The sequence below is a fragment of the Mus pahari genome, chromosome 1 (genome assembly GCF_900095145.1).
Source record: "Mus pahari chromosome 1, PAHARI_EIJ_v1.1, whole genome shotgun sequence".
NCBI classification, from domain to species: domain Eukaryota; kingdom Metazoa; phylum Chordata; class Mammalia; order Rodentia; family Muridae; genus Mus; species Mus pahari.
Genome location: NC_034590.1, coordinates 37977674 through 38000566, shown reverse-complemented (window position 1 = coordinate 38000566; position 22893 = coordinate 37977674). Strand labels below are relative to the sequence as shown.

General features: G+C 47.1%; 1 protein-coding gene and 2 pseudogenes across 1 annotated transcript in view; all 3 read right to left on the bottom strand.

Moving 5' to 3' along the window:
* Positions 1 to 9444: 9444 nt before the first annotated feature.
* Positions 9445 to 10326, bottom strand: LOC110334828 (annotated as a pseudogene).
* A 2014-nt stretch (positions 10327 to 12340) lies between these two features.
* LOC110329342 lies at positions 12341 to 12863 on the bottom strand (annotated as a pseudogene).
* Positions 12864 to 17970: 5107 nt separating this feature from the next.
* The window catches only part of Selenos (selenoprotein S), a 10784-nt gene continuing 5861 nt past the window's right edge, over positions 17971 to 22893 (bottom strand). The window contains exons 4-6 of the mRNA XM_021207630.1: positions 20683 to 20772; positions 20449 to 20527; positions 17971 to 18603 (exon numbers count right to left, since the gene is read on the bottom strand). Coding sequence (XP_021063289.1) covers positions 18524 to 18603; positions 20449 to 20527; positions 20683 to 20772 — 249 coding nt within the window. The 3' untranslated portion in view covers positions 17971 to 18523. The remainder of the gene's footprint in view (positions 18604 to 20448; positions 20528 to 20682; positions 20773 to 22893) is intronic.

Sequence of the window (22893 nt, the reverse complement as noted above, 5' to 3'; positions counted from 1 at the left end):
TCTGAGTTCGAGGCCAGCGTGGTCTACAGAGTGAGTTCCAGGACAGCCAGGGCTACACAGAGAAACCCTGTCTCAAAAAACCAAAAAAAAAAAAAAAAAAAAAAAAAAAGACAGGTGTTCCCCGATTCTTGGTTCCCGTTGATTCCAGACTTAGTCGAGTTGACAACCAAGGTTAGCCATCACAGGCACCTCATGCATCCTTGGTCTACTTGTGAGGCGTGGTGAGTGTTTCCCAGACAGGCATGCATGCCGTGCACAGGTGTACCTCAGAGACAGGGAGCCAGAAGACGCAGCACAGCACTGGCAGCCAGCCAGCTGAAGTAGAACTGCCAGATGGGACAGATTAACCAGTAAATGGTGATGCACAGACACTCAGGAGATAGCCTAAGTGTTTTTAGGGGACGCCTTCACGACAAGGTTTGCTCTAGTCTAAGGCTTGATCCTCCTTTAACCGAGAAAGACCTATAACTAAACATCGGTTAAATGCCATTACTCTTTAAAGCGAGGCCAGAGTTTCCACAACTGGACAGTTTGAGCAATGGTCCCATCCCCAGGAGGACATCCCACTCCCCAGGGCTTGTCAGGTGGTGACTCATGCCAGGGCTCGGTGAGCTGACCCAGAGCACAGTCACATTTGTGGAGCCACTCCAGAAGTGTAGAGCAAACTCCCTTCGTTTTAGCGGAGGTCTAAGGAGCTGCAGAGAAAAGCTTATGCTACTAATCGAGGCAGAAGACATCTGGATCTACAGATATCTAAAGTATAGTTTTGGAGATAAGGAGAAACGGTTTACGGAGTAACCTTGGCTGCTAAGTGATCCACCCACGTTACACACGCTGTTGACAGTGCTAGGTCATCTTGTCTTATCACTTAACCAATAGGTGCTGACTGCTGTCAGCCAAGAAATGGAGGCCTTTCTGAGAGGTGTGGAAATGAGGGCAAGACGGGCTTTGCTGGGGGACAGTAAATCATGTAACTCACTTTCAGGCCAAGTTTTCATTGTCAGTAATGGCAATGACACTTATTTATCACTTCCTTAGCCTGTGGTGTGAGTGCATGCATACCCGGGAGGGGTTCACGTGCTTTAGGGCTTGAGTATAGAGGCCTAAAAGTTGATGTTGGGTGTTTTCTTTGGTTACTCTCCACTTTATTTGTTGAGGCACAGTTTCTCAACAGAAGCAACGTTCTCAAAATCAACGAGTCGAGCCAGCTTGTCACAGGGATCCTCTTTCTTCGTCTTTTCTGGGATTGCAGGCAGCTGCCGCATCTGCTCTGGTTTTAATGTGGTTTCAAGGGATCCTATTGGGCCTCACACTAGCCTAGCAAGAACTGTACCCACTGACCCACCTCCTTGGCCTCTGCGTTAGCTTGTAACCTAGCAATCTCACTTCTAAGAACTCTCCCTCAGTCACACCAGTACGAAGTGCCACTTGGATGGGTCGTTCTGGGCTCCGTTGTGCGTGAGGGTGAACTGGGCAAACCCAATGTCCATTTGTAAGACTGTGAATGGAAGACAGTTGCTGCTCTATTTGCGGTGGGGTTATGTTCTGCTGCCCCATTGTAAGTTGGCGTGGGAAAGCTGGGGGGACGTACCTAGTATACTGAAACACCCCAGTGTAGCTGCAGGACCCACCGAAAACTGATTGTCTCCCCTAGGAATTGTGTGGCTGATGGGGTGGGGGTGCGGTCCAGCATTAGGAGAGAGGACTGAATCACAGATCACCAGTCTAGGAAAGGAACAACAGTCAAAGTGCAGTTTCTACTGAATGCATTTTACTCTTGCCCTATGATAGAGAAAAGGGAAGAAGAAAAAAACACCCCAGAATCCACACTCTCTTTCTTCCAACAATGTATTTATTTATTCTCTTTACATCTTCATCACAGCCCCTCTCCCTCCTCCCCCCCCGTCCCACCATTACAAATCTCTCCCCCCATCACCCCCTCTTCTGCAGAGAAGGGGAAACCTCCCTGGGGTACCACTTCACCCTAGGACATCCAGTCCCAGCAGGACTAGAAACCTCCTCTCCCACTGAGGCCCAACCAGGCCGTCTAGGTAGGAAAGGGGACCCAAGGGCAGGCAATGGAGCTAGAGACAGTCTACACTCTGATTGTTAGGGGACCACGTGAAGACCAGGTTGCACATTTGCTACAAGTGGGTAGTGGGGTCTAGGTCCAGCCTCTCCTGCTCTTTGGTTGGTGGTTCAGTCTCTGTGAACCCCCATGGACCCAGGTCAGGTGACTCTGTAGGTCTTCTTGTGGTGTTCTTGACCCCTCTGGCTTGCTCACGTTCTTAAATTGGAACCAACTGTGTCCTGCAGCCGTAAGGCCAAGTGAAGTGTTCTCCCCACTTGAGTCAGAAAGAATCCGACATGGTGAGACACACAGAGCAGTTACAAAAAGCACTTCCTTAGTGTCTTTACACAGAATGCAAGAAATAAAAGTGAGGACCTGGGGAGCCGGGAAGTGAGTGGTCTGAGAAGAAGGACGCGCCCGAGTGAGATTTCCCAGGAATTGCTCTCCATCTTGGTCTGACTTTTAATTACGTGAGGATTTCACAACCACAAAACGATACTTTATGTACATCAACAAATTTAATTCTCTCAAGTATTGACAGTGTAGCTCATTAAGGCGATGGGTTCTACTTCACGATTTAGTCAATTCAAGCCTTTGTCTTGCATGAGTGGAAACTGAGGCCCAGAGAAATGAAGTCAACTGAGGGACGGCCATCACCAGCCACCGCCAGAGAACCCAGGCCAGCACCAGCCACCGCCGGAGAGCCCAGGCCAGCACCAACCACAGCCGGAGAGCCCAGGCTGGAAGCAGGAATTTCTAAAACCATCCTTTGCATGTCTGGCTTCTCGCCTCTCAACAGTCCACTAAAGTCGAAACTGCGAAGAGTAAATCGCATTTTGCTTTGTAGTTTCCTTGATAGACCACTGTGTTCTCCCAGTAAGGAAACACTACTGAGGATCTTCCTAAGTCATTGAAGGGCCGACACAGGGCGGGCATGCCTAATCGGGAAAATCTCAATCCCAAATGTTCCGAAATCTGCAACTCTTTAACTGCTGACAGATGCCACAAGGGAAAAACTCTGTCACACCACATTTTTGTCTTGTTCCCAAATTATTTAAAATAGTGCCTAAAATTGGTTTCAGACTAAGTAAATGAAGTGTATATGAGATATAAGTGAATTTAGTCTCACATCAAATATTCCTCATTGTACACATGCAAAAAGCTCATCAACAACAACAAAACCACTCTGAAATCAGAATCCCTTGACTGTGAGCATTAGGGTGAGGGCTGTTCGGTGTCCATTCAGAACCTCTTCACTCAGTTCACACTCAGCACCCTTCACTTTGTTCTTGGGCAGTACCTAGTACTAGAGATTTATCTTTTTATCCCTAAACAGGTAAGAGAAAAAGCCTTCCAAAATGTTCTTAGCTAGCATATTGTTCATAAAAAAAAAAAAAAAAAAAAAAAAAAAAAAAAAAACAAAAAAAACAAAAAACAGTTATGGCCCCAACAGCTTGGGAATCTGGAGCAACAGCGCCCTCTTCTGTTGTATTTATTCCATGACAGGATTTCTTTTTTTAAAAACATGTGTCTATGGAGGCCCAGAGGGTAACTAACAGGAATTGGTCCTTGCTCCCACCACGTGGGGTTTGGGGATTGGATTCAGGATGCCCAACTTTAACAGCAAGAGCCTTAACCCACTTGAGCCATCTGGTCCACCCGGGATTTCTTGAATCTTCCGTCTCGAAGAGAACAATGAGCTGCCCGCGGTGGTTGTTTAATCCTAGCCCTTGGGAGACAAAGGAGAGCAATCTCCGGAGCCGCCTGCAGCAGGCTCTCAAAGCTCTGGCCTGACACGGCTGCAGACACTGGGGAGGTCTTCAACGGCTCTGCGGCACACACTATCTCCAGGCACAGCTGTGATTCAAACGATCACAAGCGTGCTTCCCCCAAGCCTGGAAGGTTCACGTCTTCTGAAGGTTGGGTAGCAATGGAGTCAGTTAGTGTGCAGAGGAGGGAAGAATGGAGCTAAAGGTCAGAGCGGTGGTTTATGTCGTCAGTATTTCATCAGTAACACCAGCAGCAACGTGAAGACATCTTTGTCGCTGCTGGGTGTCACAGCTTGGATCTGGAGCGTCCTGCAAAGGTCCATGTGCTCCAAGCTTGCTCACCAGTTCCTCGTGCTGTTGAGGGGTGGCAGAACCTTTATGAGGTGGGGCCTTCTGTGTGAGTCCAGTCTTAGAGGCGTGCCCTGGAGGGATGCTGGGGCCAGGACTCTTCCTATTTCTCACCTCTTGTCTGCCGTGGGGGCTCCTATGCTATGCTTCCATTGTCCCAAAGGCAACGAAGCCATGGCCTGAAAGGAAAATCTCAAAAAACAACATGTCTTTATCACTTTAAGCTGGATGTGACCATGGTACACAATTAGCCCTGAATCTCAGCTGCCCCTGCTGGTTCATCCACCCGTTTCGTTAATGTTGAAAATGTCCAAATGAGCCCTAGAATTTTCATAAGCTAGTATAATTTGTTTTCTTCTAGTTCATCTGGATCTTGTGTGTGTGTGCATGCGTGTGTGTGTTGGGGGGTGCATCCATCCATGTGTGGGTATGCTTGTCCTTGCATATGCATGTGGGGGTCAGAAGTCAATGTACCCTCCTCAACCACTCCTCACCTCCTATTTTCTGACAGGGTCCCTCACTGAACTTAGAGCTCTGGTTTCAGCAGGCTGGCTGCCTAGCAGGCCCACGGAATCTTCCTGTTCCTGCCCAGCACTGGAACTACAGGTACATGCCACCATGCCTGCTTTCACATGAGCACCAGTGACCAACACTCAGGGCCATTTTGTGTTGTCTATACGCTCACTGGAACATGGTCAAACTCTCAGCGGCCCGCCCCTTAAATAGAACTGAGTCCCTGTCCTCCCACACCTCTGTGAGGTGGGGGTAGTGGGATGTCACCGAAGCCATCCATGTCCCTCCTTCTCAACTGTGCATCTGCAGTGATTGACAGAACAGCAAAAGTAGCCTCTTTGCTCTTCACATCCGTAGGAGTACGTGCTGTAGGACCAAGGACCCAGACAAGGTCCTCTGAGGTTGCTCGAACCACGGTCGTCACCATAACCTTGGGTGCGGTGCAGGCCGCTCAGATCAGTCTCTGCCCCACCCACACCCCCACCTCCGTGACAGCACAGCCTGTAGACCTCGATGTGACTTCAGGCAGCAGCACATACCGTGGCCATCTGCACAGCCTTCGGTGGTAACACGCGTCATGGACATCAACACAGACCTCGGCAGGGCGCAGTTAGGCCAGGTGTCTGGAGTCCTGGGCCTGTCTAGCTCACTCACTGCAGGCTCGGCTGCCTCTCAAGCATCCTCTCCTACCCCAGGCTGGGGGATGGGGAGCAGCGTTGGCTGCTGGCTCTTCTGCCTCACACCTTTGTCACTTTTTAATATTAGAAACAAACATTTATACCATTGTGATATGTATGTAATCCTTTCTGGTTTTGTCTTTCTGAGACAGGGTTTCCTGGTGTGTGGCCCTGGCTTTCCTGGAACTCTATCTAGACAAAGCTGGCCCCGAACTCAGAGATTCTGCCTCCCGAGTGCTGGAATCAAAGGCATGTGTCACCACAGCTGGGCTATAATGTATAATGTAAAAGGTGTGGCTTCAGGGGCACAGAGCTTGCCTAGTATGTCTAAGGCCCTAGGTTTAATCTCCAGTGCCACATTCTTTTTTAAAAAAATACATTTTAGTTTTTGACATATGTATGTGACTGTATTAGTTACTTTTCTATTGCTGTGATGAACCATCGTGACCAGACACAACTAACAGAAGGAAGTCTTTATTTGGGATTATTGTTCCAGAGGGATAAGGGTATGTCATGGCTGGGTCAGGGGGTCAGGGGGTCAGGGTAGCAGCTAGCATGAGAACTGAAGCAGCAAGCTGAGATTGCTCACCGTGCAACGGCAAGAACAGAGCTGAGAGTGTGCCGGAAATGGCATGAGAATGGGAACATCAGTGTCCACCAGCAGTGGCTCCTCCTCCAACATAGCCACGCCTCCTAAACCTCCCGAGACAGTGCAACCAACTAAGGGAGCAAGTGTTCGGACATCTGAGCCTATGCGGCAGGGTCTCATTGAAACCACCACAATGCCTATGACACCATGGCCACAATCAGTTGAGACCGTGAACTTACTCATCAAATGTTTTCTTCCACGACCTCCTATTGGGGGTGAGGGTAGAGTCTCCTTGCACTGTGGCCCAGTCAGGCCTTGCACTTCTGACAAACTTCTGTTCAGAGCCGCGGGGTCACGGGTGTGAACAACCACATCTAGTGTTGGCGTTTTAACATTTTGCAGCATAGCTCAGGCTAGCCAAGAGATCATTCTCTTCCCACTCAACTCTTGTTCCCTTTATAATCGCCTCTCTTTCTGCCCACCTCTCTCAGGCAACCTGATGTGCGCTCTATCGCTATAGCTCAGTGGGCCTGCACGGGGGTGAAATCAATGAGTGTACTTCTTTTGCCTGTCTTCTTTCATAAAGGTTTGAACTCTGTCATACCAGGGTATGTGTTTTCACTCATTGCATTTTATTGCCAAGTGATGTTTTACTCTACGAATGGGTGTGTCTGTCCTGCTCCTGAATGTCTGTGTTGATTTCAAGTTAGGCTGTGACGTGTCCGGCTGCTGTGCACATTGGTATCGTGTGTGTGCTTTTACGGGGGTTTGTGCTTCCTTCCATGCCCCTTAGTTAATATTTGTGAGTTCGCTGGCTAGGTGGTGTGTTGGGTGGTATAGTAGAAAATTTTTTTTTCTTTTTTTCCGTCCTCCCCCCCTTCTCCCTCTTGCTCTGGCCCTGCTTGCTCAGGTCCATAGGTTTCTTCTTTATTTCTCTTTATGGATGGCTGTGAGCTACCATGTGTTTGTTGGGATTTGAATTCATGACCTCCGGGAGAACAGTCAGTGCTCTTAACCATTGAGCCATCTCACTAGCTCCATAAATTCATTTTTTAAAAGATTCTTTTTTAGCCAGGTGTAGTGGCATACACCTTTAGTCCCAGCATTCAAGAGACAGGCCGGAGAATCTATGAGTTCAAACATGGGCTACAGATTAAGCTCCAGGACAGCCAGGATTAAAAAAAAAAAAAAAAAAAAGTTTTTTTTAATTCTTGTGTCTGCATGCCTTCCACATGTGTGTGGGTGCCTGAGGTCAGAATTGGATCCTTCAGAGCTGGAGTTACAGGTGGTAATGAGCCACTGCACACAGGACTAAGAAATACTCTCAGGTCTTTGGGATGCACAGCAAACATGCGAAGTGCTGGATGATGACAAACTGTTCTTTTTTTCTCATTTTACCATCCAGTGTGGTGTTGGAGACGGACTACAGGGCCTTGCACATGCTAAGTGCTTCGTTATGGAACCACACCCACCTTCATCCTCCGTTTTCTGTTTCCAGCAGAGATGCATGCGTGTTCCAGTTCATGTGTCCTCATTGACACTTGAAAATGTAGCCTTCTTAATCTCAGTGGTCTCTCACTATGGTTTTATCTGTTTGTTTTTTGAGTGTGTGTGTACCTGTGCTTGCAGAGGCCAGAAGAGGATCTCAGATCTCCTGCAGCTAAAGCTACAGATATGAGCCGTGTTGTGTAGGCACTGGGAACCCGTGGTCCTGTGCTCTGCCTCTCCACTGGCGATGTCTGGATGCTCTGCCTCTCCACTGGTGATGTCTGGATGCCGCTGTCCACACTTTCCCTTCTGGGCATGAGATGTCACCGTACACCAGACTGAGGACGATGAAGCCTCTGTGATGGAGGTTCTATAGACCTTCGGTCTGGCTAGGAATGTTGGGAGTGTTACAGCTCTTAAAGGGGAAATAGAGAGATAAGGGCAGCTTTGGAGAGGCAGGTAGCTAGGGTCCAGGGTCCCGCAGTGGCTGTGGTGGCATTGCCAGCATCCAGTGCTCTGAAAAGAGCCTGGCCAGGCAAGCGGGTCCAAGATCCAACTGAGCGCTTTGGGTAGAGAGCCTTCCCTAAGTGTTAGAGCTCAATAAAGACAGCCCCTCTCAGACCATCCTTGGTGAAATAACTTATACACTTTATTCCATGTGGACAGGGGCTATAGGAACCTCGGGGGTGGGGTGGGATTTGGGGAGTAAATGCTTTTTCTCAGCTGAAGTTAAAATGCTAGTGATGCTCTCTTTGCCTGGGGAAAAACTCCAGGGGTCATGCCAGTGGTCACCTCAGGCAGGGGTCGTGGTCACATGTTGCAGAGCAGGCACAGAGGCAGGGAGCGGGCAGCACCACTCCTGCCCTCTCAGATCTCTGACACACCCAGGGTTTGAGGGTGTCCCACCCCACCAGTTCTTATGCCCATCTGGTGGCCAGTCCCAAATACCCTACAGGAACCAAACGCCAGGTCTTTGGGCGAACATCATGAGCTTTTAACAAGGGAGCCATTTCTATTTCCAACCCGCTCTCACTGTGGTTTTTAATTTGCAGCCTCCTGGCTACTGATACTGGGGATCTGGAAAGTGCATCCTTAAAACAGGGTTAGAGAAACGGCAGCCTCCTCAGAAGCCGTCAGAGGGTCCCTGGAAACGGCCTGTGAGTGTAGACGTGGGTAAGATGGGCCACAGGGACCACAGGGCTGCAGGGGCGCGGCAACCGAAAGGATTGCAGAGGCTGTGGGGCCCACGTGCTGCTTCTGATCGCTGTTCCGGGTACACAGGGGAAGAAAGAAGCTGCAGGTAGTTAAGACCCAATGTAGAACACAAGGGAAACCGGAAAGCCCTGCTGGTACCCCATCCTAAGCCCGATTACATAAAAAGCTGCAAAGCTCTCTGACCCTGGGTCTCAGCACCCCTCCAACACCTTCCATCAGCCCTGTCGGTACACACACCAGGGGCAGCATTGCTAACCCCGATGCCTACCCTCATGCCTCTACTCTAGTGGAGCTACTCTAGTACACACCACAGCTCCTCGCAGAGTTCCCCAACACTCTCAAGTCCATCTCTCCTATGAGTAGCCATGTCTTGAGTGTGGGGCAAGATCCCATCTGTACACACAGGCAAGCAGTGGGCACGGATTATGAGAGTGGGGTCTCTAAGGCAGGGGGGGGGGAGACAGGACAACTTTGAAGGCTTATGGAAATAGAGCTCAGGTTCACTGTTTCGGGAAGAGGGCCCAGGAGTGGTGACCGGTGTCTGTTGGGTTACACTAGCTATACCTTCAGGTGTTAGCCCAAGTGGACTATGGATGGACTCCACAGCTCATATAGGTCAGCCTCCTGGAGCAGACCCTGCTATTAGGGCTGTTCAGGAATAGAAATGTTCTCAGGCTATCTCCTGGCAGTCCCACGTAACTTTTTTTTTTTTTTTTTTTTGCTTGATCAATATGTTTATTGTCTTTATGAAAAAAATCTTCATAGAAAACTGCGTTAGCTTTCAGCAGCCCTTTCCTGAGCTCTGAGGAAGCTTGCCTTCTTTTGAGCAACCCAGTCTTTATTCTGGGCAAGAGACATTTTGGGACGATTCCACCTCTTCTTCTTCACTTCACTCTTGGGCTTCTTCTCATAGACTGGATTCTCTCGGATAGCGGCATGAGCTTTCTTACGCATCTCCTCCATCATGTCTGGAGTTCTGTTGTTCTTGATGTACTGAGGGAACTGTTTCTTGTACGCATCTTCATCTTCCTCCATTAGGTAGCGCATGTAGTCGGCCACATTCTGACCCATGATGTGCTTTGAACTCCTTGCTTTCAGAGTCATAACCAGGGAATCGTTTGGTACTATGGGGGATAGACAAGCCTCCATCCACAGCTCCCTTCAGGGCCCCAAAAACTTTATTGCTAGTTGTAGTTCGGGCAAGACCTGCATCCAGATAGCAAGTGAAGGCACCAGGTTGACCGTCAATGCTTTCCACACTGTATTCACCTCCACTCACCTCCACTTGGCCTTCATCTTGTCCATGCCAAGCCCATTCAGAAGCCTGCGGGCCAGCAGCAGGCCAGTGCACTAGGCTGCAGCATAATTTGTCAGGCCAGCTTTCACACCATATTTGGGAAGTTCATGTGCATATGCTGCACAGACGATCATATCCCCTTCTATACGGGCATATGCAATCTGGCAGATGACATCTCTGTTAGTTACATAAACTATCATCCTATGTTTGGGTGTTTTGTACTTATTCTTGTCCTGGATCACCCATCGTTTCCGTGCATACTAGTCAGTTTTACCCTTTGGCCGCCTTCGAAATCTCACTTGGTATCTTTTAAAGTAGGCCTTATTCTTGACAACTTTCATGAACCCCATCCTACGGAACAGAGACCCGCAGACTTCCCCATGTAACTTTTTTTTTTTCAAGACAGGGTTTCTCTGTGTAGCCCTGGCTGTCCTGGAACTCACTCCATAGACCAGGCTGGCCTCGAACTCGGAAATTCACCTGCTTCTGCCTCCCAAGTGCTGGGATTAAAGGCCTGTGCCACCACTGCCACTGCCGGGCTCCCATGTAACTTTTATGCCTCCTGAACCTTCAGGCTCCATCCTTTGCAACATGGGAGGGAAAGGCTCACAGTGAAACTTTCTTAGTGGCTATTTTACCAAATCACCAGAAACAAATCGACTTATAGCGACAGAAAAGTAGGTGTTCTCTTAGTTCTAGAGGGGGTTAAGTCTCAAACGAAGGCACCGGGAGTTCCGTGCTCCCTCGAGGCCTCTAGGGAAGGGTCTTACCTTGCCCCTTCTGCTTCTGGTCAGCCCAGATGTTTGCGTTTGTAGCTGTATCACCCCCATAGCCACGTGGCCACCTTGAATTTGATTACATCTACTATTTCAAAACAAGGATATACCCACGGGTACTAGGAGTTAGAACTTCATGTTCTTTAAAGCCTTAAAGGCAACAGTTGACCAATCTAGCAGATATTAACACATCCACAGGGGGATCCAGCTCTCAATTAGGATCAGCCAACGGAAGGCACTGGCAGTGGCAGATGGGAAGAGTGAGGTCAGAACACGCTGGACCTTTTTCCCTGGGTCCCTGCCAGTTGGCTGTATGGCCCTCTCCACAGATCCCTTCTGCAGACACTAGTAACTGTCTGGTTACTTGCAGGTATTGACAGCTCTCTAGCCTAGCAAAGTAGGCCACTGTCTGGTATTGTCTGTGCCTAAACCTTCCCTTCTTGCTTGAAGAGTGCTTTTGCTTTTCTTTTCTTTTCTTTTCCTTTCTTTTCTTTCCTTTCCTTTCCTTTCCTTTCCTTTCCTTTCCTTTTCTTTTCTTTTCTTTTCTTTCCTTTCCTTTCCTTTCCTTTTTTTCTTTTTTTGATATACCAGAAATCATCCAGTCATTTATTTTTGTTATATACTAGAGATATAATGAACATATTAAAAAGAAAAAGTGTTTTTGTACCAACATGTTTTTATTGTGTTTCTGGACTCCTCCATTTAGAAAACAGGAACCACGTTTTCATTAAGCTATGGCTCCTTTTCCTTTAACCTAAGCTTAGTTTAAGGAAAACTTAGCTTGTACAATTATGCAACTAACTTTAATCAACACATAGTAATTAATTATCCAAAACCTCAATACAGTAACTTTTTGAAAATGACTTAACACAACATACTTTGCAAAGTAAAAACTATTTTATGTGCTATTAACAACTACCTTCTTTGAAAATTTCTCTCTGCAAGTATCAGAAAAAATTTATTTCTATTTTTAATTTTCTATTTTTGGGTATGCCTTAGAAAATAAAATTATATATAAACACTATCAACTATTATATTTCTAAAGTCAAGATAATGGATTATCTCCTCTAAGTATTTAATTTCTGCAATGACTAATTTTTAAAACTCAAAATTGCTACCTAAAAACTGAACTGTAAGGTGCTTTTTTATGGGTGGCAACAACTTCAAGGATCAAACAAATGTATACAACATGAAAGTATAAAATGACATGACTCCGTAAGTACAAAAGCCATATTTTGTCTGACTCCAAGTGCAGATGTACACATCTGTAAGTCTGCTGAGAAGTCTCAAACGCAGCTAGATGACTAGAGTATAAAGGCCTGAAGCAGGTGTGCTGGACTAGGATTTACTTCAGCCCACAATGGCCACCTGGCAGAACTGCTAACAAAACACTCACGTGCCAGAAATGAAGCGTCACAAATGGAAAGGCAGTCTCTTAACAGTGCCCACTGCTGTGCCCTAAGTTCAATTATATCCATAAGAACAAAGTGTTAACATGTCACTTAAGATAACTCAACATCTTTGGTTTTCAAAGAAATATAATACTTCAAAAAATAAAATTCATCAATTTGCATTAAACAAGTCCTACACATGCCAAATGAAGTTTTACTTAACAGCTGAAGGTCAAGATGCCAGTTGTGTAGAGCTATCTTCAGAGAACTTGGAATGTAACATGTTTAGGTCAGGTTAGATATCATCAATGTCTTCATCATCATCTCCAATATCATCAAATTGGATATCATCATCATCCCCAGGACCAAATGTGTCCGTTTCATTGACTTTGGCATGTTCTGGAAGTTCTCCGTAGGCCTTCAGACTTCTTGCTTCATCTGTATTACACTTTAAGATTACATCAGCTTTGCTGTCTTGATAGTCTTGTAGACCAATCAATATAATGTCCGAGGTATTTATCCAAACCTTTTTTCCCAGCTTCCCTCTGATGTGGCACAGCCTCCTCACACCGTCAAAGCACATTGCTTCCAACCGTCCGTTTCCCAGCATTTTGATCACCTGAGCATACTCCTGCCCANCCTCTTTAAACACCAACTCTCTCTTCTCAGATTCGTTTCATTTTTCCCTCTGTGCCTATTTTTGCCTCCTTTGCCTTTATTCTTTGGCATGCTGGAAAGGGTAACCATGGGAGTTGGGCGAGGGACTCCTGGCAGACAGCGGCTGTGACTCCTTTCCAAGAGCAACCGTACTATTAGGATGTGTGGCAGAAGTTATCTAGCTAACACTGGTAGATGAGAAGCAACTGGTACACTGTGAATAGAGAAGATCCACAGGCAGCCAACAGTGTTGCGGAGTCCTGGCTTCTGAGAGCTACAAAATAATACTTTGGTCTCGGGCCTGGTTCTCAGGAAGGTGTGGTCTCCTGAGTAGCAACCAAAAATGCAGAGGTACCCCTTCCCAGTTGCAGCCCGGAGAGCAGAGAGACGATGCGCCCTTCCTAGGCAACGGCCAGTCATGTCCCTTCCCTCAGAGTGCTTTTTCTAAATCCCAACCAGTCTGTATATCTTATATGCCCTACAGCCATCAGTTAAGGTTGTTTTTAGATTCTCTGTGGGTTGGGAATATAATGGATTGGTCAGAGTCGGGCTCTACACAACTGCCACTCAACCATCTGTTGTAAATCTTGGGGATGAGCCTTAAACGTAAGGTGGGCTAGCCTTGGTACAGACTGGGGCAGATTTTACACTGCAAACCGTGTGAAGGCTGTGTGAGGTGTGGTGGTAATTATTTAATCTCAAATTGGGGTTTCTAACCCACATTTGTTTGATCTTTCTGTTCCCAGACAAAAGACACACGACTTTTATTTTTATGATAAGCCTTAATCAGCACCAGAGCTGGGCAGATATCTACCCTCTAAGCCATTAGAATAGATTTCCCCTATCAGTAACCACAAATTAAAACTTGCGATGTTCCATCTGGATGCTCGTAACTGCAACTGGCGAGCCCTCACGACCATGTATTCATACCTCACCCATGGCAGCCTTGTCCTCTCTCCTTTCTCTCCCTCTCCAACCCCAAGCCTGGGAACCCCGGGAACTGGGGAACCCAAGAACTCTGCCTGTCTCTCTCCAGCCTAGCTATTGACTGTAGACAACTTTATTCACCAATCAGGGATCACACGGGGGTCAAGGTTACATAGCATCACTTGGGTAGTATCCCTGAGGGCAGCCAGGCCTTGGGGGCTAGTATTTAACATTACATCATAAGCAAAAGACCAAACCTCAACTGTGAGGTCACCTAATACCCGGCCAGAGTTAAGCTAATCCTAAATGGCAAGTTGCTTGTTTCTTTTTTCCTCCCTCGATTTTTAACCCTTATAATGTGACTTTATAGGTCTTCCCACTGAGTCAATGGGATAGTAGCAAAACGTGAAGATTTGAAAATGTGGGCCGATGAGGTTGATGGCTCAGTGGGTAACCCACAAAAAAACTGGATGGAGGGTCTTGCATCCACAACCCCCCATGAAATCAGAGATGGAGGCAGGAGAATCTAACGGAAACTCATGGGCCAGCTAGTACACACAGTGCAAGAAGCAAGAGACCCTGCTTCAACAAGATGGAAGGAGAAGATGCATCTTCAAAGTTGTATTCTAGCCTCTATACGTGCACTGTGTGGCTGTGTGTTCCTGAAGTGGCTAATGCACCTGAAAAACAAACAAAACAAAACAACCCCATCGACCCTCATCTTGGCCTTGAGTTGCTTCATAAGCAAGCCCAGGCTACCCAGCTTCAGACTGAGAGGCACAAAGGCCAGTCACCTGTTGTCTAGCTGACAACCATGAGATGCCACCAGGCCTAGTCAGCTTCCAGATGAGTCACAGAGCCCTGAGTGACAGCAATCGAGACAGGAGGAGATAAGCTCCATAGCCCCTCAGGAATAAGAGCTTATTTCACCTGAGGTGGCTTATGATGCTAATTCATGGCTTAAGATGGCTTATGATGCTTATTCATGCTAAACATGAATGCTAATGAGCACATCTTCCAAATCAGGCCACTCGGGCGAGCCCACTGTTCTTGCGCATCATTTCATCCCTTTTGTTCCTCCATCCAAGGGTCTGCAGGAAGATCATGCCAAGGAAGATATGAAATAACCTTTTGAGGTTTCAAATAATCAAACCTCATCAAAGTAAGGAGGCCTGTATCCTGCAGAACTTTGATTATGGTCTCAGGCTTCCAGAAAAGGCAGCTAGGGCCAGTGAGTTTCCCAAGTATCACAAGGGCCACTCCCATGTGGACCCCAAGGAGGATGCGGCTACTGAGGAACTTGCCTGCAATTGCTAGACACTGGAGCCTTCTCTTCCTTTGTGAATATTGGTGCTCTGTCTAAACTATTGTTTACTTTTTTTTTTTTTTTTACATATTTATTTATGTGTTGGTGGCAGGAGGAAGCACATATTCAGAGTCTAAGTACAACTTGCAGGAGTCAGTATGTGGACATGCAAGAAAAAAAAAAGATAAAAAAGAAAAAGCTAATGTCCAGAGGCCTGTTCTCTCCCACCCACCTGCCCCGTGGCCTGGGTGCCTCAGGAGCCAGTACAGTGTGCAAGTATTCAGTGGAGAGATGGGGAAGGGAGAGAAGCTGAATGGTTTGAGCATTATGAAAAGAGGTAGAACTGGAGACTCAAGGGTGGAGAGGAATAGCCTGATGTGAACTGCCTCCCCTGACACCCGAGGCCATGGTGAAGCCCTATTAAGTGCTGTGACTGAGGGCCATGTCTTGGTTCGTGATCATGTGGTAGTGGGCCATGTCACTGTCTGTGGCCCAAATTACCAAAGGCCATGTGGATGTCTCTGATCTGGGATACCATGTAGGACTATGGCGATGTCCAATTAGACTGTTTGTCCAAGGACTGTGCAGAATCAGCCCTGCCCAGAGCCTGGCCAGCACAGTAGAGCTGGCCCTGAGGATGTAAACGAGGGAGACTGACCCAGCCTCCCGCAGGCTGTGGCACTGGGTGAGCCAGCCAGGGCAGTGCTGGAGAGCTCACCCTGGCAGTGTGGGTGCTGGTGGGCTGACCAACTGAGCTACCACCCAAGCCTAGATCCAGGACTTTTAGTTGGCCAACATCTATCTACCCCGTCTATGCTAGGGGCTGGTCCTGCAGATCCAAAGCTACAGGATCTCCATGACCCAGGGCAACAACAGGATATCCAAGAGGAGTCCCGGTAAGGATCCAATATTGTTAGTGTAGCAGAAGCCAGAGGCCTCGAACCAGACCAAAGACTCATTGTAATGAACGTTTGCAAGTGAAGATGTGTGGACAAAAGGGTATACTGTGGGACACACTGTGACACACTCCAGCTTACAGATGAGATTTTTTTTGTTTGTATTTTCTTTGCAGGGGAGGTTGCAAGGGCAGAGGGAGGATACGAAGGGATGGGGAGAAGAGTGGGCCTGGGTGGATAATGTGAAATTTACAAAGAATCAATAAAAAGTTAAAAAGAAAAATACTATCCAGAGAGTAAGCATTGAGTACCCTGGAGATTAGAAGTCAGGACGGTGAGAAAAGGCAGCATTTTAGTGGCTGCTTTTTCTCAGTTTCTACATGTGGGCAAGGCAGACCACAGCCTGGGTTTCAAAAAGGCTTCATGACTGGCTCAGTCCATCCTTCCACATGAGCCTTGGCTTTCGGCCTTTGCACTCCTGCCCTCAGTTGTCTTTCTAGAGCAGGTAGGCCTTTAGTGTCGCTGGGCCACCCACCTGCAGTGCTTACTGGCTCAATCTGTCCCACACCATTTCCATGTTGTTCCTTTAGCTGAACCGCGCTGCCCACACGTTGATTAGCTAAGGCTTTAGGGGAAAGGAACACAAGAACAAAATAGATGACTCTGATTGACACTGAGCAGGTTACAGAACTCCTCCAGCTTCAGTTCCTAAAACCAAAGCCCCCGCTTCCCAGAGTATTAACTGGGCTTGCAGACAACACACGCAAGTGCTTTCCTAAACTGCTATACAGGTGGCGTCACAATAACCCATTCATTATAAACAGGTAATCCTGTTACCCTCTTCATCAGTTCTGTACAACATCACCACCGCAACCTGCCAGCAACCCCTGACAGTACAGGAAAACCTCACTTGGTACTGTTTCTCCTGCTTAGCTTCTGCTACAGATCAACACTGCAGCTTAGTTGAGAGCCACTCAACACACGCAGTCCCTCTAGTCTCTAAGCCTTAATGAGATACTTGTTTCTAATGCCAGTGACACTTTGTCCATCCCAACTCTTTTCTCAAGTTCCCCCACAAGACCTTTAGCCTCCACACTGCCCAGCCTCCTGAGTGTGTGACTATAGGGAAGCCCTGCCAGGCAGAGCTCCCCACTTAAGCTCCTGTTCCCCTAATACCCACAGCTTTCTCTTCCAGGTCAAGGCAGAAAAGCACACACTATACTTTGCCTCTGTAGACCTGGACCTTCTGAGCCAAGTGTGCTATTCCTGTTTAATTGTTTACTTTCCATGATGAATTCTACAGCAGACGTGTCCAACACCCATCATGTGAGCCAGAGCTAGCACAAGTTAAGAACGGTTTTGCTATCTAAAACGATTCTTAACTGATACAAAAGTCAAAGACTGCATAGGTAGGCATGGTGGTGTTAGGCTCAATACTTAGGAAGCAGAGGCTGCTGGATTTCTCAGTTCAAGGCCAGCCTGGTCTACAAAGTAAATTCCAGGACAGCACATAGAGAATGAAAACAAAAATATCAAACAGTGACACATACACACATACATAATCAACTGTCTTGTAGCAAGTCCCCAGCTGGGCCTCTAAAGGATGCAACAAATAAGCCATGAATCCTAGCAGCTCAAGCAAGACTTTGTTGTTGTCTTTGTGTGGCAAGACAGGGTTTTGCTACATAGGCCAAACTGGCTATTCCCCAGTGTCTGAAGTATTTACAGGCAAGCTCCTACAGGCCTGTTTTCTTTTCAACGTGTTTTAGCAGTTTATTACAATGTACTTGTGGTTTGCTTCAGCAGGGTCTCACTAGATAGCTCTAGTGAGCCTGGGACTCACCACATAGCTCAGGCTAGCCTCAGATGTGCAGGGATCCGCAGGCCCTCGCACCCGGAGTGTGGGGTGATAGACACACACCACCACAGCCTGCTGTGCCGCTGCTTTATCCTACTAATGTAGCAGCTGAAGCCCAAGGAGCTTGTCAACTGTAAAATCACCCATCATCTGCTACCAGCCATGAGAAATAAGTAAAACAGAGACTTGGAATGATACAAAGCTGTTTATTGTCTGACAAAGTTAAGCTCACAAAGACATTTCCTTGAGTTTAATAAAGATGCTAAAAATGTTACTTTTAAAGTATTTAATTTTTTTTTTTTTACAAAGTTCTGTACATAAAATAAATATACAGAAGCAAACCCCATCAACTGTGTACATCAGTAATCCTCACTGGTGGGCTCACCATTTATAAGGAAGACATCATTCAACGCATCCTGTCACAGAGACCATCCTGTCAGCAAGGACTTCTACCCCAAAGTATCATCACTGGGCCTTCTTTATCAAGTCTGCGAAACAGCAAGAAGCCTTCAACCTACCAACTAGCCAGCAGTCATGAAAGCCATGCTGCCTTGTCTAGAGTGTGGCCTAACGGCAATGTCTATAGCTCTTGCTGACCAAAGCCCTTGAAGCACAAGTAGTTTAGAACAGAAATAGCCCCACCTCTCCTTGGCCAGTCACTGTGAAAGTGTGCGTAAGGCAATTGAGTTGAGGGTTAAAGGTTCACCTTGCTAATGTCAGAGCGACATTAACAAGAGTCTTAGTTTCATCCACCAGATGATGGGCCCCTGCGTCCAGGTCTCCAGGAGCAGGTTCCACCCCCTTCACCTGTCAGAGGGTTATAACCTGGAAGTGAAAAGGAAACAGAACCATTTTAATTGCATGACATCACCACCATAACCTGCCAGGAACCCCTGACAGTACAGGAAAACCACACTTGGTACTGTTTCATCCTATATTAAAACTATAACCACAAATCTAGCATGTAAATTGTAAGTTATAGATTCCATCTTATGGCCATTTCCAAGGGACTTCGGCTATTACATAAAAATAAGGTAGGTGAAGCTAGTTGTGCTCCCAGTAGGGAATTACTTAAGCTAGCCCGATGACCTAATTGTCTCAAAAACAAAACAAAATGAGAACATTTTAAAAGGGTGTGACGGTCCAAGTAGAGGCAAGAGGAGCACCAGATCAAGGTCACCTTGGTTACATATGGAGCCAGAGGGCAGCCTAAGCCTAAGTAAGACCTTGTCACAAAAACAAATCCACAGCAGAAACCATACCCAACAACCAGAATGGAACTCTCCACTTCTAGTCGTCAGAACTGGGTCACCTACATCCTTTTCCCATCTCCCTCCCACATCAGCTCCTCATAGCCAACATGGATAACTGGGTCTTTGCTGAACGGCCCTGTCTCCAGATCCAGCCAGACCTTCTGTGGGCTGTTCTTCTTCTTGCTCACTGTGAAATCTTGCCTCGAGCCTTTAGTTTCCTCATCTGCAAAGCCAGGCCATTTAGGTTGGCCCAGCTCAGGGCTGCTGGACAGCACAACAGGCCATGTACAAACTTAAGCATGCCAGGTGCTTTGGTTTTCACAACTTCCACTGTGTTGTTTCAAGTTTCTGCCCTTCCTTCTGCATGTCCCTGAACTCTGGAGGGGAGGAGGGGAGCTCCCTAACACCCCAGGCTCCGCTGCCTCAAACTCAGCTTAAATCACCAGGGACTGCTCACTTTCCATTTGTATGTGTTCCATCTTTCTGAGAGACATGAAATCCCTCGGGAACAGAATGAAGACACATTGCTATGGTGTCACCTGGGGAGTCCAGCCATGCACACAGAAAAAAGCTGAGTGAACGTCTGTCCACACCCTGAGAAAGTCACTCACAGGAAGAGGGCAGCCCTCAGCAAGACACAAGATGGCGGCTCCCGAGTCATCCTAGTTGCTTAGGGGAGCCACATGGCCGTCTGTCTGCAGCTGCTTTCCTTATATTTACAGTCCTAAGCTGGGGACCCAGACACAAAAGGAATCTTCTTTCATTTAGAGACAGAACCTCACAGCATAGCCTAGGCTGGCCTCCACTTGGGCAATCCCTCTGCTTCAGCTCCCCAAGTACTAGGACTACATGTGTACATCACATGCTCTCAGCTCCCCAAGTGCTAGGACTACACATGTACATCACATGCTTCAGCTCCCCAAGTGCTAGGACTACACATGTACATCACATGCTTCAGCTCCCCAAGTGCTAGGACTACACATGTACATCACATGCTCTCAGCTGGAGAATCTTACTTTGAAAAAGGGAAATACAGAGCTGGGGAGATGGCTGCTCGGTGGGGAAAAGGATGTGAGCGAGCACGAGGACCCGAGTGGAAATCCCAGCACCCGTGTACAGAGCCAGGCACAGTGGCACACATGCGTGTAATCCATGTGCTTTGGGTTATAACCAGGAGGACTGCTGTGGCTTTCCAGATGCCCAACTAGCTCTAGGATGAGGGAGACCCCGCCTCAAGGGAGTAATGTGGAAAGGGATAGAACGAGACACGTAATGTCTACCTCTGGCCACTGTGTACAAGCATGGGCATGTGTACCTGCACACACACCACACACACAGAGAGCACAGATAAAAAGACAAGAGATTTTTGTAAGGATTGAAAATCCTAAATGTTTCTTGCACATTGCTAGGTTCTTACCACCTCCCCGCAAAGGCTTTTTGTCAGATTTTCCTTTGGGGATGACAGATGAAGTAGAAGGTCCAGGACCATCTTCTTCCTGTTTGAACAAACATAAGCTTAAGAATCAGTACATTCTACTTGGGGCTGGAGGTACAGCTACAATATGCTATGCTCTGGGTTCAGTTTGCAAAGCCACAAAGGCACTCCAAATGCGAGCATTCTACATCACTAAGTACTGCCACCTCCAGTCACCTGAGGCCTTCCTGAGTTTCTTTTGTAACTTCTGCCTTCTTGCATGCTGTCCCACATTTCAATCTTCTGTCTTCTTTTCTCTTCTTCAAGCTGAGAAAGAACCACATACAGTGAGCAGGGTGGTGATGGCATGCACCGTTCGTTAATCCCAGCACTTGGGAGGCAGGAGCAGGTGGATCTCTGAGGCCAGCCTGGACTACAAAGTGAGTTCCAGGACAGCCAGGGCTGTTACACAAAGAAAACCTATCTCAAAACACACACACACACACACACACAGAGAGAGAGAGAGAGANAGAGAGAGAGAGAGAGAGAGAGAGAGAGAGAGAGAGAGAGAGAGAGAGAGAGAGAGAGAGAGAGAGAGAACCACATACAAGGAAGCACACACAGGAAGCACCCATAAACTACTATTCTCAAAGTGCTCATTCTTAATTCGGGCTGGAGAGATGGCTCAGTGGTTAAGAGCACTGACTGCTTTTCCAGGGGTCCTGAGTTCAATCCCCAGCAACCACATGGTGGCTCACAACCATCTGTAATGAGATCCAATGCCCTCTTCTGGTGTGTCTGAAGATAACAACTGTATACTCACATATATAAAATAATCTTTAAAAAAAAAAAAAAAAGAATTCTTAGACAAGTGGTGGTGGCAAACGCCTTTAATCACAGCACTTGGGAGACAGAGGCAGGCGGATTTCTGAGTTCAAGGCCAGACTGGTCTACAGAGTGAGTTCCAGGACAGCCAGGGCTACACAGAGAAACCCTGTCTCAAAAAACAAAGCAAAACAAAACAAAAAGAGAATTTCAAACATCTCCCAAAACAAGTGTTCACTTTCATCTCTGAAACAACAACAACAACAACAACAGCAACAACAACAACAACAAAGCTGCCATAGAAAGCTGGGCATGGTGCTATGCACCTGTAAGTCTGGCACTCAGAAAGACGAGAAGACAAGAGAAGACTTAAGTTCAAAGCCCGCCTGGCCTACACAGTGAGGCCCACTCTCAAAAATGACCTGGGATGAGTGTGTGTGGCTGGCGGCCCTGTTTTATTATCACCTGGGTATCACCAGAGCCTTTCTGCCTCAGGCACTGGATCACAGGACGACCGATTTTCAAGTGCACTGGAGAGTTAAGCAGTATGGAAATCTAAGGGAAGATGAATCCCAACAGAAACCCTGCACTCAGTAATGAGCGCCCAGGAAAGCCTGTGGGAGAACCCACCACATGGCCTTTGCTCTGCTTCCTGTTCCATGCCTTGGAGCCTTTTTTCCAGCAACAAAGTATCCCAGCAGACATGAATGTCAGTGGTGTGTACTCTCCCATTTCCAATACAGTCCATTCTGGTTCTAATTAAATTGTGATATAAGGGCATATGACAAAGACTCCTTAAAAGCACACATTCAGCAGGTACATCTCTTGCTAAACCGTCCTTCAAGCTTCCATTGCTTGAAACACAGGAAGTTGAGAAAAGTAGAAAATACCTTAACATAAAGGCTGCTTAGCTATATCCAGAAGCCAGGTGGTGGTGGTGGCAACCGCAACAGCCCCCATACCTTTAATCCCAGCACTGGGGTGACAGAGGCTGGTGAATCTCTGTGGGTTTGAGATAGCCTGGTCTACAGAGTGAGTTCTCAGCCAGAACTACACAGAGAAACCCAGTTTTGCAAAAAAACAACCAACCAACCAATAACAAAAATACCCCCAAACAAGCAAATAAACAAGAAAAAGAATTTATAGTATAACTGAGCTGGGTATGGTGTACATGCCTGTGATCCCAGAATCCCCAGCTCCAAGGAAGCAGAGGCAAACTTCTAGGTTAGCCAGGACCATGCCTTGAAAAACAAAAAAGAAGGGCTGGTGAGATGGCTCAGCAGGTAAGAGCATCCGACGGCTCTTCCAAAGGTCCAGAGTTCAAATCCCAGCAACCACATGGTGGCTCACAACCATCCGTAATGAGATTTGGCGCCCTCTTCTGGAGTGTCTGAAGACAGCTACAGTGTACTTACATATAATAAATAAATAAATAAATCTTTAAAAAAAAAAAAAAAAAGAAAGAAAAACAAAAAAGAAAAGAAAACAAACAAACCCAAACCAACCAAAGAACGCCTGATCTATCTTAACAAAACCAAAACCAAAGGGGAGAGGGGCATGCAGTGAGTTGGCTCAGCAGGCAGAAGTGCTTGCTGAATAAGCCGGATGACCTATGTGAGTCTC